The 16,645-nt window shown below is 38.7% G+C and overlaps 1 protein-coding gene across 3 annotated transcripts in view; it reads right to left on the reverse strand.

The window, feature by feature from the left end:
* Nucleotides 1-1,414: 1,414 nt before the first annotated feature.
* LOC145988206 (UNC93-like protein) overlaps nt 1,415-16,645 on the reverse strand; it is a 39,614-nt gene continuing 24,383 nt past the window's right edge. For all 3 annotated transcript variants that reach the window (XM_083123043.1, XM_083123044.1, XM_083123045.1), the window contains exons 2-6: nt 15,461-16,110; nt 12,359-12,569; nt 10,637-10,802; nt 8,230-8,497; nt 1,415-1,848 (exon numbers count right to left, since the gene is read on the reverse strand). In XM_083123043.1, the coding sequence (XP_082979169.1) occupies nt 1,595-1,848; nt 8,230-8,497; nt 10,637-10,802; nt 12,359-12,569; nt 15,461-16,110 (1,549 nt within the window). In that variant the 3' untranslated portion in view covers nt 1,415-1,594. The remainder of the gene's footprint in view (nt 1,849-8,229; nt 8,498-10,636; nt 10,803-12,358; nt 12,570-15,460; nt 16,111-16,645) is intronic.

Consider the following 16,645-nt stretch of genomic DNA (forward strand, 5'->3'; position numbering starts at 1 on the left):
ATACTTATTGTTTGGATACTGGCTTTCCGATTACGGCACGGAAGCTGTTCCTTTTCTTTACGATTTGACAAGGAAATGTTTCATCGGTGAACGCAGTTATGTAAAAGTAGAGCAGACTTTTGTCCATTTTGTCCATTTTTGTCCCCGCACTATGACCTCTTAATGCTAAGCCATGCCTACCAAGAGGCACCCAATGGCCGACACTGTATTTCAGTATCGTCACTTTTCTATTCTTCCAGTTAATCGCCGCGATGAAGATGGGCGATGAGAAAATGAAAACTATGAATGAACAAAGACAGTAAACAAAGAAATGCTCTTCCAAGCTAAAACCTTGAGTCCTATACTAAAATTGTTCTGTCATTTCAATTATTAAATACAACAAATTCAATATTTTTTAAAATTCTTAATACTTTCTTTCATAGGCGTGCGCAGACACTCTGCTTAAGGGGGGGGGGGGGCAAAAGCCTTGATGAAAGTTCAGTCGGAGAACGAAAACCTCATTCCATCTCACTGTTTTATTTTATTGATGGTTACTAAACAGGGGCGTATGTAGTGTGTGTCCGGACCCACAGAAAATCACTCTATTAGAATAGCTCCAGCTTCTGTGGCACAAAAGTTCCCTGTTCCCCTCCCCTTTATTTTCCATCTCTGTGGTTCAGAGATTAGTTTACATGTAAACACGGTTTCGTACATCAGGTTCAAAACAACTACGAATAATTTATTAATTTCCATCAGTGGCGGCGATGAAGGGGGTCGTGGAGGATGCAGTTCCCCCCTCACTTTGTCACTTTTTGCCCCTGCACTATGGCCTCTTAATGCATGTCTACAAAAAAAGATAAACTGTCCTTGCCCCCTCCCCACTTTTGTCACCCAATCACCGCCACTGATTTTCAGTGTATGGGCAATGTATTCTGCAAACGCATAGAAGTAACACAACTAACAAATAAAGAGTGTCGGATTGTTAATAACAACAAATTTGCTAGAAAACGCAGTTGCATAGTTCAATTTCATAGGAAGTACAGTAATACACCTTTCTTTCCCTCTGAAGTTGCTTGGAACTTTCGTCTGCTTGAAAATACTTAATTTTGTATGTAAAGAGCTTAATATTATTTAATAACAGTGACAAGATTCCTCTGCACTAAATTTCTAAGTGAGAGCTCCCTCTTGCTCCCCCCCCCCTTGCGCATGCCTTCTCTCTCCTTTTTCGCCGGTCCCCGGCGTCGTCTAATCCAGACCTGGGCATTGATGTTTGTGAGTGTCCATTCATCAATTTTATCATATCATTACTCATCCCCATCTTCGCAAATTAGCCAAAGGTGGCACAAAAGGCGAAGTAAAATATAGCAAATCAATCAATCAATCAATTAATCTTTCCCTTTCCAACAAAGTGAAATATAAAACGATAGGTAATTTTAAATAACTTTATTATATTATTTGACGTCTATGTAAAAAAAAAAAAAGTCAAAAGTTGCGCCCATTAGTGATGCTTGTGATAAATTATGATTTGAGATGTTCAAGAATTTCATTGTTGTGAGAGCTAAAGTCGTGAAATTTGACCAATATCTTCTTCATTCTTGTTCTTGCATAGAGGTTGTCATTCTTGAGGGCCAGTGTTCTCCTTGTCGCTGTCAGGTTCAGACTTGTCTTCGTCTACTTTAGTTTCCATTGCTTTAAGAAGTGCATAGGAAAGCACAGAAACGCCTAGCATTGCTAGGAGAATGTAGAGTTTCGAGTCGACGCAAGTGGTAGCACTAGAAGCGTACATGCTGATAAAACCAACTGACTCCCACAAACACAGGTTGCTGTAAGCCGCTTCCCTCTCTGTGGAAAAATATATCCCGTATAGAACTGAAACAAAAAAAGTATTTATCAATGAGAGAATGGATCGACATTAGTATGATTAACATAAGATCGTCACCCAACATGGTGCTTGATCTCTTTTCAGAAAATACATAGTCACTCTATATGCTGTATGACCTATCATGAAACCCATCGTCACTCTTTGGTGTATGGCCTCTTATCATAAAATACGTATTTAAATACACGCATCAGATGGATATCTTTTGGATATTCGTTCCGAAGTTCTGGATATCCAGAAGATATCCAGAATATCTAGTAGACAGCCATTGGATATCCCTTAAATATCCATACGTCCATCCTGAGGACATCGATAATTCAGGAAGGATGTGTCGTATGTGTGACGCTTATTGCGTTAATAGTCTGTATGGTTTATAAAACCTTTGAAGTTGTCAAGATGTTAAAAACAGATTGTGTTTTGTCTTGTATAAATGGCGTTCATTATAGTTTGTTGAATGGAATTTTGTGATTAATTAAATAATGTTGATTTATGCGTGCATATCATTTATAATGTATTCGACACCTTGTGTGAGATCTGCGTGTGTTCCAAATACACAACAGATGTATTAAATGGCGACGAGAAAAATATTTAACGGCGTAGTACAGATTTAGGTGAGTTTTGTCTATGATTAATTGGATTTAATCGTTGCTGTAGGCATCATGTCGTACGTGCCAGGATTTGACAAATATGATCCAGATGAAGGAACCATTAACTCTTATTTGGAAAGATATGAGAATTATTGCCGAGTTTTCAACATACCTGAGGAAAGCAAAGTTCCTAGATCCATATCTGTAATTGGCGCCAAACCTTATGAAGTGTTACGCGAGTTGTTCTCTCCAATACTACCAGAGAAGAAATCGTTCAAAGAAATTTCTGATAGGCTCATTTCTTATTACAATCCAAGTAGTAATTTTATAGTGCAACGCCTAAAGTTAAGAAAATGTACGCAATTGGATGTGGAGAAGGTTGAAGATTTTACAAGAAGGCTCCGAAAGATAGGTGAAGCATGTGGATATGGTGAGTTATTACCTATTGCATTGTTTGACACGTTCGTGAGCGGTTTAAGGTCTGACGTTATTAGGAAGAAAATAATAGCAGAAAATATCATGGAATTCCAGAAAGCTTTTGAGTTAGCTAGACAAATGGAAAAACTCGAGTGTGATATGAAGGATTATTACCGTGAAGTGAACTTAAAAGGCACAATGAATAATATTAAGTGCAAGGGCAATGACAGAAGATTTCATGAAGCGAATAACGTATCACGTAAAAATGAGATTGATTCCAAATTTAGCAATCAGCAAAGTAATCTTCATGGTCAAGGTAATAATTCAAAATCATATAAATCAAAGTCCAAAGTGCAAGGGCATTATGAAGGAAGTTTTTGTTCGTTTTGTGGGAAGCAAGGCCATAATTATTTGAAATGTTATAAAAGGATTAACATTGAACGCAGAAAATCCACAAATTATGAACTCAATAACAAATTTGTTGCTCATACAACTGAGTTAGAATCCGCACCTAACTCTGAAGCTAGTCCAACAAACACAGCTGCAACTCAAGATTTATTTATTGCCACTATTTTTACGCATTCTAATGATACTCAAATCAACTTTAATAGTAAAGTTGATAAAGAAGAAATCGTGGATCATGCATCCAAACTTCAATCATCACAACATGTGGTCAACGATTCGGAAAATGATATAAAAGTGTGTACAAGGGAACTAGATTCCAACATTAACCAGCGTACATATTTAATAGATATTAATGTACATGGTCATGAAGCCAAGTTTGAGATTGACACTGGATCCTATGCATCTGTAGCTAGTAAAGATTTTTATCAAAAGTTTCTGCATAATGTACAAATGTCTGAACCTAACTGTACATTGAAAGGTGCTGATAATAATGTGATACCTTTACTGGGAAAAGTTAATGTGAATGTTGCGTGGAGAAATCAGTTCTATCGTCTAGATTTGTACATAATTAACTGTCATTTAGAATATCCGCTTTTAGGAAGAAGTTGGATTCAAATTATGATACCCAAGTTACATTGTGAGTTGATTGAAATTTGTGCAAGGGGAACTTGTTCTCCGCAGTCTGATGTTATTGCACACAATGTCACAGGAAATAATGCAATGAACTCTGATGTTCGTAATGTCAAGCATATATTAAATAAATGTGACAATTGTATAAAAACTAATAATGTACAAGGGATCGTTGATATTATAAAGGAAGAATTTCATTCTACATTTGATGGCGATATAAGCTTGCCTATAAAAGATTTTAGAGCTGATATTCCATTAAAACCTGACGCAACTCCAATTTTTAAGAGATTTTACAATGTACCTTATGGAATTAAAGATAAAGTAAAATCAGAATTGGATAAATTGGTAGAAAATGGCATTTATGAAAAAGTCAATACTAGTGAATGGGCCAGTCCGATGGTTGTCATTAAAAAGAAAAATGGAGATTTACGCATTTGTTGCGATCTAAAAAGTACATTGAACAAATATGTAGAGAATGCTTCTTATCCCCTACCACTGTTAGAGGATATTTTCCAGAAAGTTAGAGGAAATGCCGTATTTGTTAGTTTGGATTTACAAAAAGCTTATTGGCAAATAGCTTTAAGTGAAAAAAGCAAAAGGTTGCTTGTAATGAACACGCCATGGGGATTATTACAACACACAAGATTACCGTTTGGAGTTAAAATTTCGTCTCAAATATTTCAGAGAGTAATTGAACAGATATTGCAAGGTCTGCATTATGTAATTCCATATCAAGACGATATTCTAATTTGTGGATCTGGACTGAATGAAACGGTTAGCAGATGTATTGAGGTCATGCACAGGTTATCACAATATAACGTGAAGGTTAATTTGGAAAAGTGCAAGTTCTTTAAATCATCCATTCAATAGGATATGAACTCTCTGCGGAAGGAATTAAACCATGCCAGTGCAAGGTTGAAGCATTGCTTAATTGTCCACGTCCGCATGACGTGAAGGAATTGAAGTCGTTTTTGGGAGGCATTAATTTTTTTCGAAGGTGCATTCCAAATATGGCTATACTGATTCCAGCCTTGAACAATTTATTAAAGAAGAATGTGCATTGGAATTGGAGTGATGACTGTGAAAGTCAGTACAAAAAGGTTAAAGAAGCACTGAAGTCATCCGAAACTTTAACTCCGTTTGATCCTAGCAAGGATACAGTAATCATATGTGACGCTTCGAGCTATGGACTAGGAGCTCAGATGTGCCATAGAATTAATGGGGAATTGAAAACAATAGAATGTGCATCTACTACTCTTTCGCAACATGAAATGGCTTATCCTCATCATGAAAAGGAAGCTCTTTCAATTATATTTGCCGTGAAGAGAGTTAGAAAATATATTTATGGAAAGCAATTTCAAATATGGACTGATTCACTACCCGCAAAACAACTACTTCAACATGGAAAGGCTATACCCATTATGGCTTCATCCAGGATTCAACGTTGCTGTTTGTTCTTGGCTAATTATGAATATGAAATTGTGTACAAGAAGAATGTTGAAGTAGCGGATCTGTTGTCGAGGTTGCCATTGCAAGGGGAAACAGTTGATATCGACGGGATTCAGTTTGTAAATGCAATCAAACTCACGGATCGTCTGAAAGATGTCTTCCGAACTTTGCAAGAACAAGATGTGATGTTGAAACAGGTCAAAATGTACGTTATGGAAGGTTGGTCAGAATCTAAGATTAAGGATCCAAATATAGATGCAAGTGAATTCGAAGCGCTGAGAAGAAGAAGAAATGAACTACAATGTGAAGAAGATATATTGCTGTGGAGTTCTAGAGTTATTATACCTAATTCAATGAGGCAGCAAGTTTTGGAGAAAGCTCATGAGAATCACAATGGCATAGTAAAAATGAAGTTACTATTGCGTGAAAGATATTGGTGGCCTGGCATAGACAAATGTATTGAGGATCACGTAAAATCGTGTAACGTTTGTAATGCTGTAAAACCCGACACCAAAAAGAAAGAATACTATAATTGGAAGGAAGTAACTAAGCCGTGGGAGAGAGCACACATGGATTTCTTCTATTGTCAAGGAAAAGTGTTGCTTCTCGTTGTTGACGCATTTACTAAATGGCCAGAATGTGAGGTTGTATCTTCTACATCATTCAGGGATGTAAAAGGATTTATGTCGAGACTAAGTTCAAGGTATAACCAGCCATACACCTTAGTTACGGATAATGGTCCTCCCTTCCAATCTGCAGAATTCAAGAAATATTGTGAAGATCAAGCAAGGGATTGCTTTAATGCATTCACCAGCTTATCATCCGGCTAGTAATGGACAAGCTGAGAGACACGTACAAATTATAAAAAGTACTCTGAGATGTAAATTGTACGAAACTAGAAGAGATGACAAGCATTTTGATTTAAATAATGCTTTGCTAGATGTGCTACGAAGTATCCGAATGGCTCCAAACATCGTTAATTTGAAATCTCCTGCTGAAATGATGTATGCATTTGAGCAGAGACCGAAAGTTGATATAGATCGAGTACAGAATATTCCTGATAAAAACAAACGTGAGGATACCAGAGGAGGTATCAAAGTTTGGGTGAAACTTGCCAACCGAGATTCCTGTGGTGCATCCTATGTGCAAGGTGAAGTTGTCCGGAGAGCAGGGACATATACTTGGTATATTAAAGTTGGTAAAGATGTTAAGTTAGTGCATGGGAACCAAATAAAATGGAGAAATGTGATAGAAAATGAAAGAGGATATCATAATGCTAGTGATGAAACAGGCGATAAGAATAATGACGCATCTTCAGAAGTCCACGAAGGAAGATATTTAGATGCGAATGATACGTTTAAGGATTACGAGAGAGGAGACAATCATGAAGTGGTGGAAGAAGCTGCAAGAGGGAACATAGATTTAGATAGACGTGAAGCAGCAGAGTCAAGAGTGTTAAGGAGAAGTCAGAGGCAAAGAAAACCACCTGACAGATTGGATTTGAGTGATTATGGTTAAAAGAAGTAAAACAAATAAAACCAAAATTTTGCTAATGCAAAATTTCATCGACGCGGGGGAATGTCGTATGTGTGACGCTTATTGCGTTAATAGTCTGTATGGTTTATAAAACCTTTGAAGTTGTCAAGATGTTGTTAAAAACAGATTGTGTTTTGTCTTGTATAAATGGCGTTCATTATAGTTTGTTGAATGGAATTTTGTGATTAATTAAATAATGTTGATTTATGCGTGCATATCATTTATAATGTATTCGACACCTTGTGTGAGATCTGCGTGTGTTCCAAATACACAACAGGATGTATCATAGATATTCTGTGGATCATTTTTAGGACATTCTGTGAATCGTTTTTGTATGATTTGGACATCACTGCTACTTGGTTCGCGTAAACAGGACGCTATCTGGACGCTTTTACTTGACTGTGGATAAAAAAAAATTACATATTCTGGACTAAAATTGAAAGTAATATGTTGATTTTTAACACATATTTTAGATACGAGGGAACATTCGTGAACTAGATTTAGGCATACCAAACATTTCATGGCCACATATGTTTATAGCATGTACTCCTCTCTCTCAATCTCTTCCTCTCATACACACACGCAAGGATACACACGCACACACGACTTCACATCCAACAAATGCTTTATATTCACACTTATATCCATGATAAGCAAACGATGCACTTGTATTGAGCTTATTTTAAACTGCCACACGTGAGCACCGCAACATCCTCAAGGTAAACTCGTGGCGGGGGAAAGAAAGACTTATAGCAAAGGAACTTTAACCGGGGCTTGCGCGCATGCGTGCCCTGCTGGGTCAGACAATGAGCCTTATGTAAGACGATGCCTTTGGGCGATGTTAGCGACTTATGATTTAAGACTGCATCACAGAGTTTGGGTCCTAACATATAGCTCAATGACTAAACGCACGGCTACGAAAATTGGCGGCTGGACGGAATTGCGCTGTTGCCACATATGGGGAAAGCAAAGCGAGAGCGGGACAAAAGTCGCTGGTTCCCGTGCACTGTGTGGCAACGTCAACCGGGTTGCGTTGCCTAGTTCGAGCGTCAGACCGACCTTTCTCCGGGTCACTTTTGTGTCACCCCTGACCTTTCGAGCAAATACTATCAGTTTGTGCGTTTAGATGATATGAATTAGTCTTTCTATAGATATCAAAACGTTTTTGAATATCACGTGGACATATGTCGTACACCCCAGCACTGAAGATACCATGCATATCCATCATTGGAGATGGTATGAATATCCAGGACATGATACCCCTTGGACGACCAATGGATATTCAGAACTGAATATCCCATGGAAGTTCAAACGAGAGCACACTTTCTCAAGTACCAGTATGCTTACCACAGATGAGGATCTTCCACAAAGCCATGATACCACCCCAGAGGCCGCTGACGGCGTAGAGGACCGCTGTGCTCTCGGCTGTCGATTGCCACAGAATCATGAAGGCCATCAGTGCCCCTTGGCTGATGCTGCAGAAGATGAGAAACGCCGTTCTTCCAACCAAGAAGCTGAAGAGCCCGAAGAGTAAAGACGAGACGATGGACGCCGCATAGCAACATATGGTGAGATACCTTGCACTCTGCATTTCAGTGCCACACAACACATACGCCTGTAATTTGAAGACAAACAGCCAATGTCAGAGTTCTTTCCACATTTACATCATTTCATCATATCATCCATCACTCATCCTCATCTTCGCGATTAGCCAAAAGTGACAGAAAAGAGAAGTAAAATAAACAAAATCGATCAGTAAGTCCTGAATTCGATACACGGTGGAGGAACATAGTGATTAGGATCTCACTTAAAACTGTAGGTATAGTCTCACTTAGTTGCAAATAGTGGGCTTAAGTATAAACCCAAACAAAGATTTAGGGGAGACAGTTGTACCATGGAACACTTTTTACATTTTTTTTTTTTTTTAAATTTTGGGTATTGACTAATTTACGTGAAAAAATACTGGCATATATATTGAAGATTTCTTTACAACTTCCTGTTTGTATTTTGCTGTTTTGCAGTCCTATTAAGGATAAAATAAATAAAATGTAATGGTACGTAAAATGCTTCATGCACAACATGGTCATGTACCATGGAACATACCAAGGGAGCCCTCAGATTTTTTTCTCAGGGGGGCAGTCATAGAAACGTTTGTTGTTGTTATTATTATTATATTGCTATTATTTTCATTGCTATTGTTATTATAATAATAATTATTATTGTTATTATTAGTTACTACTACTACTACTTTACAAATCATAAAATTCAAATTGGATTGAAAATACTTTGGCGTTGTATACAAGTTCAGACTAGAGTCTACTATTTTTATCGAAACTGGATTCGCCTTTCTTCCTTTCACTTTGTTGAACAGTTCTTTGTCTTTTTGTACTTTTTCACAATGCACAGACATCAATCAGAGTCAGAGACTACTTAACCTTCTGATCCATGTTTTTACGCGCCGAAGGGTACTGTAAAATAATAATAAGAATAATGATAATAGTAATAATAATACTAGTTGCTGTTACTAGTTGTTATAAAATATATCTACAATTTCACCATTCGAATTACATTAACTCTTTCCAGAAATCTCAGGGGGGGGGGGGCAAGTGCCCCCTGGCCCCACCCTACGGGCGCCCTTGGAATATACATACCCTCTTGTATACCTTGGAACACAGAATGTAGGTTGGTATATGGGTGTAAAAGAGCTCAAATAAAGCTCAGATTTATTTGTTATTACAAACCAGTATTACAAATACGAGGGTTATTTGGAAAGTTCTAAGAATGGCCGACAGATGGCCGAAGTGTTGTGTCGGTAGGTAGGAACAGCAGAGCAGGTGTTAGTGTAGTGCAAAATTCAGAAGATTTAGCACCGTGCAGCGATAAAGTACTTCGTGTGCAAGGGAATGAAGGAGACAGAAATTAATGCCGATATGAACATGTTCTATGGTACATGATGTTGTGTGTTTCAAGGTACAAGAGGACGCGCATTTCAACAAACATGGCTGCCTAACCTACAGGTTACAATAAATTACTGATGTTAGCATACGTATTTACTCACCAGATGATAAGGAACACGCTGTACATGATGATTGTCACAAACACCATTTCGTATCTTGGTTAGAACACGAATTACAACCAATAAAATATTTTCTTAGGGCACTGAAAATTTGTTTCGAGATAATTCATGCTTTGCAACCAAACAAACTAGAACTACTGTCAGCGCTATCTATCGACATTCTCTACAACTTAGTTGAGTTTGAGCCCGCTACGTGGCAGAAATAATCAGAACCAGTTAATGTTCCACTATTATCAAGGTACAACAGTCTTTCCTACATATTTTACAGAACAGATTGGTCAGAATTAAAGTTCTTCTAAGCAGAGACCTCTGTGGAGCCTGTTCGAAGCATCGGTTTAAGGTGAAACTTGGTACAGGCTATGGAGAGATTATGGGGAAGTGAATGATAACGGAAAATAGTTGAAATTTTCACCATTACCAGCGCTACATTTCCACTTGGGAATGTAATGTTACTTTTGCGTATATTATTTTACTTTATTTTTTATCTTGGCAATAGTATTTTTACACGGCGCTAGCCCAGTAAAGATTTACTTTTGAACAGTGGCGGCGATTGGGTTCCAAAACCGGGGGTTGGGGGGCAAGGACAGTTTACTTTCCCTTCGTAGATTAGTGGCAAAATGTTGGGCAACTGCCCCCCCCTAATCGCCGCCACTGGTTTTGAACGTTGTACGTACGTACCTGTGACACGTCGAATTCTACGAAAGCTTCCACCATTCCTGTGAATAACGTCACCGGAATCAGAAGTAGCTGTTTTGGTTTCTTCATTTGTAGAAGAGCTGCTATGAGACAATCTGGAACCTTAGGGCCTGGTTCGTCCTCAGACTTCCACTTGCGTTCTCCATACCTGGAACATTTTACTTGTAAACGTAAATATGCGAGGGTTGGTCAATAAATATTACACCTAGGTGGGAAAAATTATACTGGCAGCCTCCAAGCATTCAAGAATCCTTAGTTTCCACTCAAAGTTTTATTTATTCCATCGTTTTGCGCTTGTTGTGCACCGGTTTGTACCCCCATGTAAAGAAATTTTCCAATAGTACCATTTCGGCGGAATTCAAAATTCAAAATGGCGCTCCAAATTAATGATATTTTGGCCACCGACTAACGAGGATATTCCTTGAATGTCTACAATTTTCAAAATGAAATGAATTTAAGAAGTTAAACCAGTCAGTAGCTCATTAACGAGGGAGCTCAAAACGAGACAGTTCTGGAGATATAGAAATAAGACACACGCAAATATTGACCTCTTTGCTGGCGTCGTCAAGTTGAATTGACATTAGGCCTCGCCAGTGGTATAGTGTTAAGTTATCGCCTTGTTATCCAGGGGTCCGACGCAACAGTGGTTCGGATCCCACTTTAAACTGCAGGTCCAGTCCCATCTGTGCATAAATGTGGACTCGAAGCGAAACTCAGACTCAATTGATATTAATGCGGAGTCGGAACTGGCGCGCTATAAGCGTTCGTGTAGATTAGCCCTAAGGTTTTTTTAAACCTTAATATTTAAGCATGAGATGGTGCGATAGGCTCAATTACCTAGAGAGATTGAAAACCGAACAGAAAATTTGAAAATGCAATCTAGATTAGATTTTATATCAAAAATATAATTGAAACGTAAATCAATCATCAAATTGAATAAGTTTCAAGTTTTCTTTATATTTAGTTATATTTTACAGGGCGTGTGTCATGTATTTTTTGTGCGTTGTAATTTAATAATAAAAATTATTAAATAGAATGCCATGTTCACAAAATCTAGATTCTATTACGTGCCTAGTTGGACGAAATGCATTGTAATTAGTTGAACGTATTAGTGAAAGATGGCAGCACAAGCGGCAGAATGTAAATTATAGTATTAAACAAGTGAGAGGAGATAGAATTGATTATAGAACAAATGTAAATCATAACACTGAATGAATAACAATTAAATCTGTACGAGTAGATAAAAATGAACATTAAGGAAGAGATACAATCAAAAGGATCGCCATAATAGTCACATGCGAGCTGAATAGCAATTTAAGGAAGTGAAACCGCAGAGCTCACTCTCGGAGAAAAGAGAGAGTAGATTCTCAGGTAATTGAGTTTATGAAAATGAAACAAATCATAATCTTTGAGTTGAATCATTCTTTAATGCATTTGCGTATAAGGATGCAATAGAACTCTAGTGTCTTTATCTCAATGCATAAGTACTGCCATTTACTACAGGGTGTCTTATGTAAAATTAGCCCCAAGGGAGTATTAGCAAATATTCAACAAACAAACACAAAATTGTTCTAGAATGTTGCTGTATTTGAAGCATGAAAATTAACTTAAAAAAACAATATGTCAAAAAGTTACGTATAAGCACGAGGCTGCTTTTATATGGGACACCCTGTATTTTAAAATTCTATAACTTGAAATTCTCACCTACTTAGGGGATCCAGGAACACGGTGACGGCGAACAAGGCTACAGCTGCGCATCCGACGTAGATTGTGATTAGAGTTCTTGATTCTTCCACTGATGGTTGCCTCGTGACGTCATCGAATGTTGTTTCTCCAGGGCAGAAACCAATACCGCACGTAGGTTCCTTGATATAGGAGTTATTGCCGAACGAACTGCTGGGCGAGTTTCTAAAAACTAGTTAAATAGAATACTTAATCATTTGGCACAGTTTTGTCTAGTGAACTGGACGCCTGTCGCAGTGTTGGTGTCAAGTCTTGAAATAATAGATTCCAAAATGGAAAAGCAAAGTTAAATATCACTTATCAGACAGTATCTCTTTTGGTGTGTGCCGAATTGGTTTTACGAAAAAGTAATCTTGATTTAGCCGTAATGTTCACATTTTTTTAATGTAATTTTCTAAAATTTCTAATTAGACAATATCCGTGCAGCTCTCTCTTTCATATGCTCCGGCCTTTAAGGCAGCGTCTTTATTACAGAACGGTACGAAGCCAGGAGTCCCGGGTTAAAATCCCAGTCTGGACATGGAGGTTCTTTGTTCATCACTCATCCTCATCGTCGCGATTAGCCAAAAGTGGCAGAAAAGCAAAGTAAAGTAAGCAATCGCTCTTTCATAGGGGTTCTTACACCCTCTGATTAGGGTGAAGGGGGGGTGGAAGCAAAAGTCTTGATCAAAGTTCAATCCGGGGGTGGGGGGGAAACACATTCCTTCTCACTTTCTTTTACAAGCTGTGTACTGAATGTCACCAATCACAATAACAAATACACCAACACATGCGCGGAGAGAGAGAGAGAGAGAGAGAGAGAGAGAGAGAGAGAGAGAGAGAGAGAGAGAGAGTGCGAGTGAGTGTGTGAGTTTGTTTCAATTTCACTTTATGCTCAGACAAGCTGATCGGGACTCGCCTTACAGTCTAAAGTGACATCCGAATCACTCTGCAATACGCCTCTACCGGGAATCGAATACGGGATCTCTTCATTACAAGGCAACAACATTAGCTCTACTTCATCGGTGAGATTGAATATTAGTAGTGTTTCTGTGTGACTGTACTTTCCTGAGTGGAGTGTTTTGATTTTCTGTTTGAAGTCCACTTTATGTACATATGTTCTAATCGGTATTGAACCTACAGTTTAAAGTGGGATCCAAATCACCATGAAATGTGGTATCGAACCTGGGAACCATTGAACCTAAATATAGTTAAATTTAAAATTGACAATAATAATAACAATAATAATAAACGAAGGGAAGAGCAAGCATTCAAATTGGAAGAAATCAATTTTCTTACTGTTTACTTTCCTTTATTGCTATTAATGAACTCATTGATCGCAATAATAAAATTATTATTATTAGGGGAAGCGGGCGCTAGTTGCAACAGGGGTAGGTTGCAACACTGTTAATATCTCCTCAACGTGAAGAGTTACGAGAACGAACTTGCCCTTCGCGCATGCGCATTTTGTGGAGGAAGAAACGTTCTAATTGTTGGTGCACGCCAGCTGATAACAGTTACAGGAAAGAAGAATTGCTGTTTTCAGACCAGGCGAGTAAAATTTGAAGAATTTATTTTGAAGTTACTGGCGACTAGGACAAGTAACTGTTGTTGACTATGTTGCTATTAATGATACACACGTACTTTCGCCTGTAAAAGAATAACACCAATGATTCAGTGGCGGCTGGCCAAGTGCAACAAGTGCAGATGTTTTCACCTAATTTTCAAATTAATATTGACATTTTTCATTTGCTTGTTAAATTAAACTATTTCTCAGCAGAACGTACGCGATAATACTCAAATTACGCCGCTCTGCGCTACGCACGTGAGTTCGTCGAAGAGCAAACCTCGCCAGGGTGCGGAAGACTTAGCCGGTTGTCATGGCAACGGTGACGTCACCTAGCGTTGGCCTTGAACGGGTGTCGCCTTCTAGATGAAGCAGTTCTCTCGTCGGAGAAAACATCGCATCCAGTGCTTGTGGCAAAATCTTCGCGTTCTCGCGAGATCTTGTTCCGCGTGTGTGTTTCGCGTTTCCTATCGTGTGTTGTGTTCATGTGTTGAGCTGTGGTTTCTACAATGAACCCAGTAAATGACTTAGTGTGTAATTTGTTGCAGACACCATTTTCCAGATGGACGGATGAAGACAAAAAAGACGTTTTAAATGGGGGGGGGGGCACTGGCACTTACTATTTGTTTTCATTGCCTATAAATATACTTCTTCACCTGTTATTTTAGGCACGAGCCGCTACTGCAATGATTACGATGAGATTCATGTTGAAGACATTTTCATCCTTTTGTTAAGTAAAGTGGGTGAGCGGTAAGTTGAAACAGGTGGAAGGGAGTGGGTACATTGTATAGAGTGTGACGGGTGTGAACATTTCAAGAAATGTGCCAAAGAAGATGCGTTTTATGTCTGTCATCATTGTTTCTCAGATTAAAGAAAGTGTTTTTTTTTGTTTGTATACTCCTTTATCTACATTTGTAAACCAAAAATATGCTAAATTTAGGTCTAGGCCTACTTGAAGTTTAAAATATTGTTACAATGTCAGCATATGTTGAACAGTTTCTAACATAATATCGTTTTTTGTATCATTTGTTAAATAAATTAAGATTTACGTACTTACTTTCATTTATATTTCCATGTGTTGCAACAAAAGTTAAGTATTTGGAAATTTTAAATTTCCAAGAAAAGTACGTGTCGAGGTTCTCAAATTTTCTGTGCAAGTGGAATGTATCCCGCATTTCAGCTACAAAGTTTCGTGGACATATGTTGAAAAGCAAAAATTATACAATTTTTTGAAGTTGAAAATTTAAAAATGTTGCAACTAGCCCCCGCATCCCCTACATTTTAGACGCTTGATTAGCATGAGAGGACCCCCTTTCTGGAGATATCCTCTAGATATAGACCTCCGTGGTGGAGTGATTAGCACAGCGTGCTTCGACGCCAGTTGCCCTGGGTTCGAATCTCGACCTGGGCTTGAATGTTCTGTCTGTGTCCCTTCATCAATTTCATCATATCGTCACGATTAGCCAAAACCGTCAGAGAAACGAAGTAAAATTAACCAAATTAATAAAGTCACTCACATGAAGAGAAAATCAGGTCAACCCACAGCCTCGAACTCTGAACCCCAGAGAAGAGGAACCCGAAGAACCAACCAACCACGTTCTCCTCCTTCCGCTGCGTCACTTTTGCGCACGCGCCGCTCAGCTGCGCAACATACGTGCACACGGAAACCCAGAACGCCGCCATTGCCAGTCCAAGCAGAATAGCCACCGGGGCCATGACGTAGACGCGAGGATGCACCAACGCCGCCACGTACAGCACCACGCACACCATTGAATACGTGACGACGGCTTTGCAAGAGAACCTCTTGATGACCAAAGTTGGCAGGAGCATGCTACTCAGCACCAATGCCGCGTAAATCCCACCGTAGGATCCTATCCGCAATCTGTCCGCTGATTGGTTGAGATCTTGAAGACCCAATGCACCACGGTAGGCAGCGCTGTAGCACGTGGCCCCGATGCACAACAAGGTTAGGTTTTTCGCTATTGTCCACTTTTCTTTAGGAAATAGCTGTGCTAAGTTTAATATCCTGGTTATCCGTGCTTCTTCATTATTCCCGACGTCTTCTACAGAGTTCATGAGGCTTCCGAATCCATTGTCAGGCAGCCCGGGAAGTTTTCCATCGGCGAATGACACTCGTTTCTTCTGGCTAACTCGGGGCGATTCGGTACTGGAAGAAAATTAATTTGTAGCATTAGCAAGATTTAAGTATACAGTAAAACCTCACATTGGCGCGAGTTAAACTCGGCTGGATCTTTGGTTGAGGGCAGGGCAGCTTTTCTTCAAAATTTCCTCTCCTTTTGTAAAATATTCTAACAACTGAACAATTATATCTGCTTAGAATTCCTTCAAGAGCAATCACGTGAATTTTCGTGTTATTCTCTTTCGTTGTTGTCTAGATATTATCAATACTTTAATAGGCTTACGTAACGACTAAGCTACTGAGAATATCTAGACAATAGCGAAAGTAAACACCACGAAGATTTATGTGAATGCTCTAGAAGGAATTCTAAGGAGATGTAATTGTTCAGTTTTTAAAATATTTTACGAAAGGACAGGTAAATTCGAAAAAACTGACCTGGCGCCACCAAACGTCCAGAGGTGGTGAAGATTTGAAGTTGAAAATAAGGAACACAATTACAAAAACACAGTGCACAGTGCAGAACGATAGAATGAGGCCTAGGGTTTTATGTGTTCTGAATTGT

The sequence above is a fragment of the Lepisma saccharinum genome, chromosome 5 (assembly GCF_977018435.1).
Source record: "Lepisma saccharinum chromosome 5, izLepSacc3.1, whole genome shotgun sequence".
NCBI classification, from domain to species: domain Eukaryota; kingdom Metazoa; phylum Arthropoda; class Insecta; order Zygentoma; family Lepismatidae; genus Lepisma; species Lepisma saccharinum.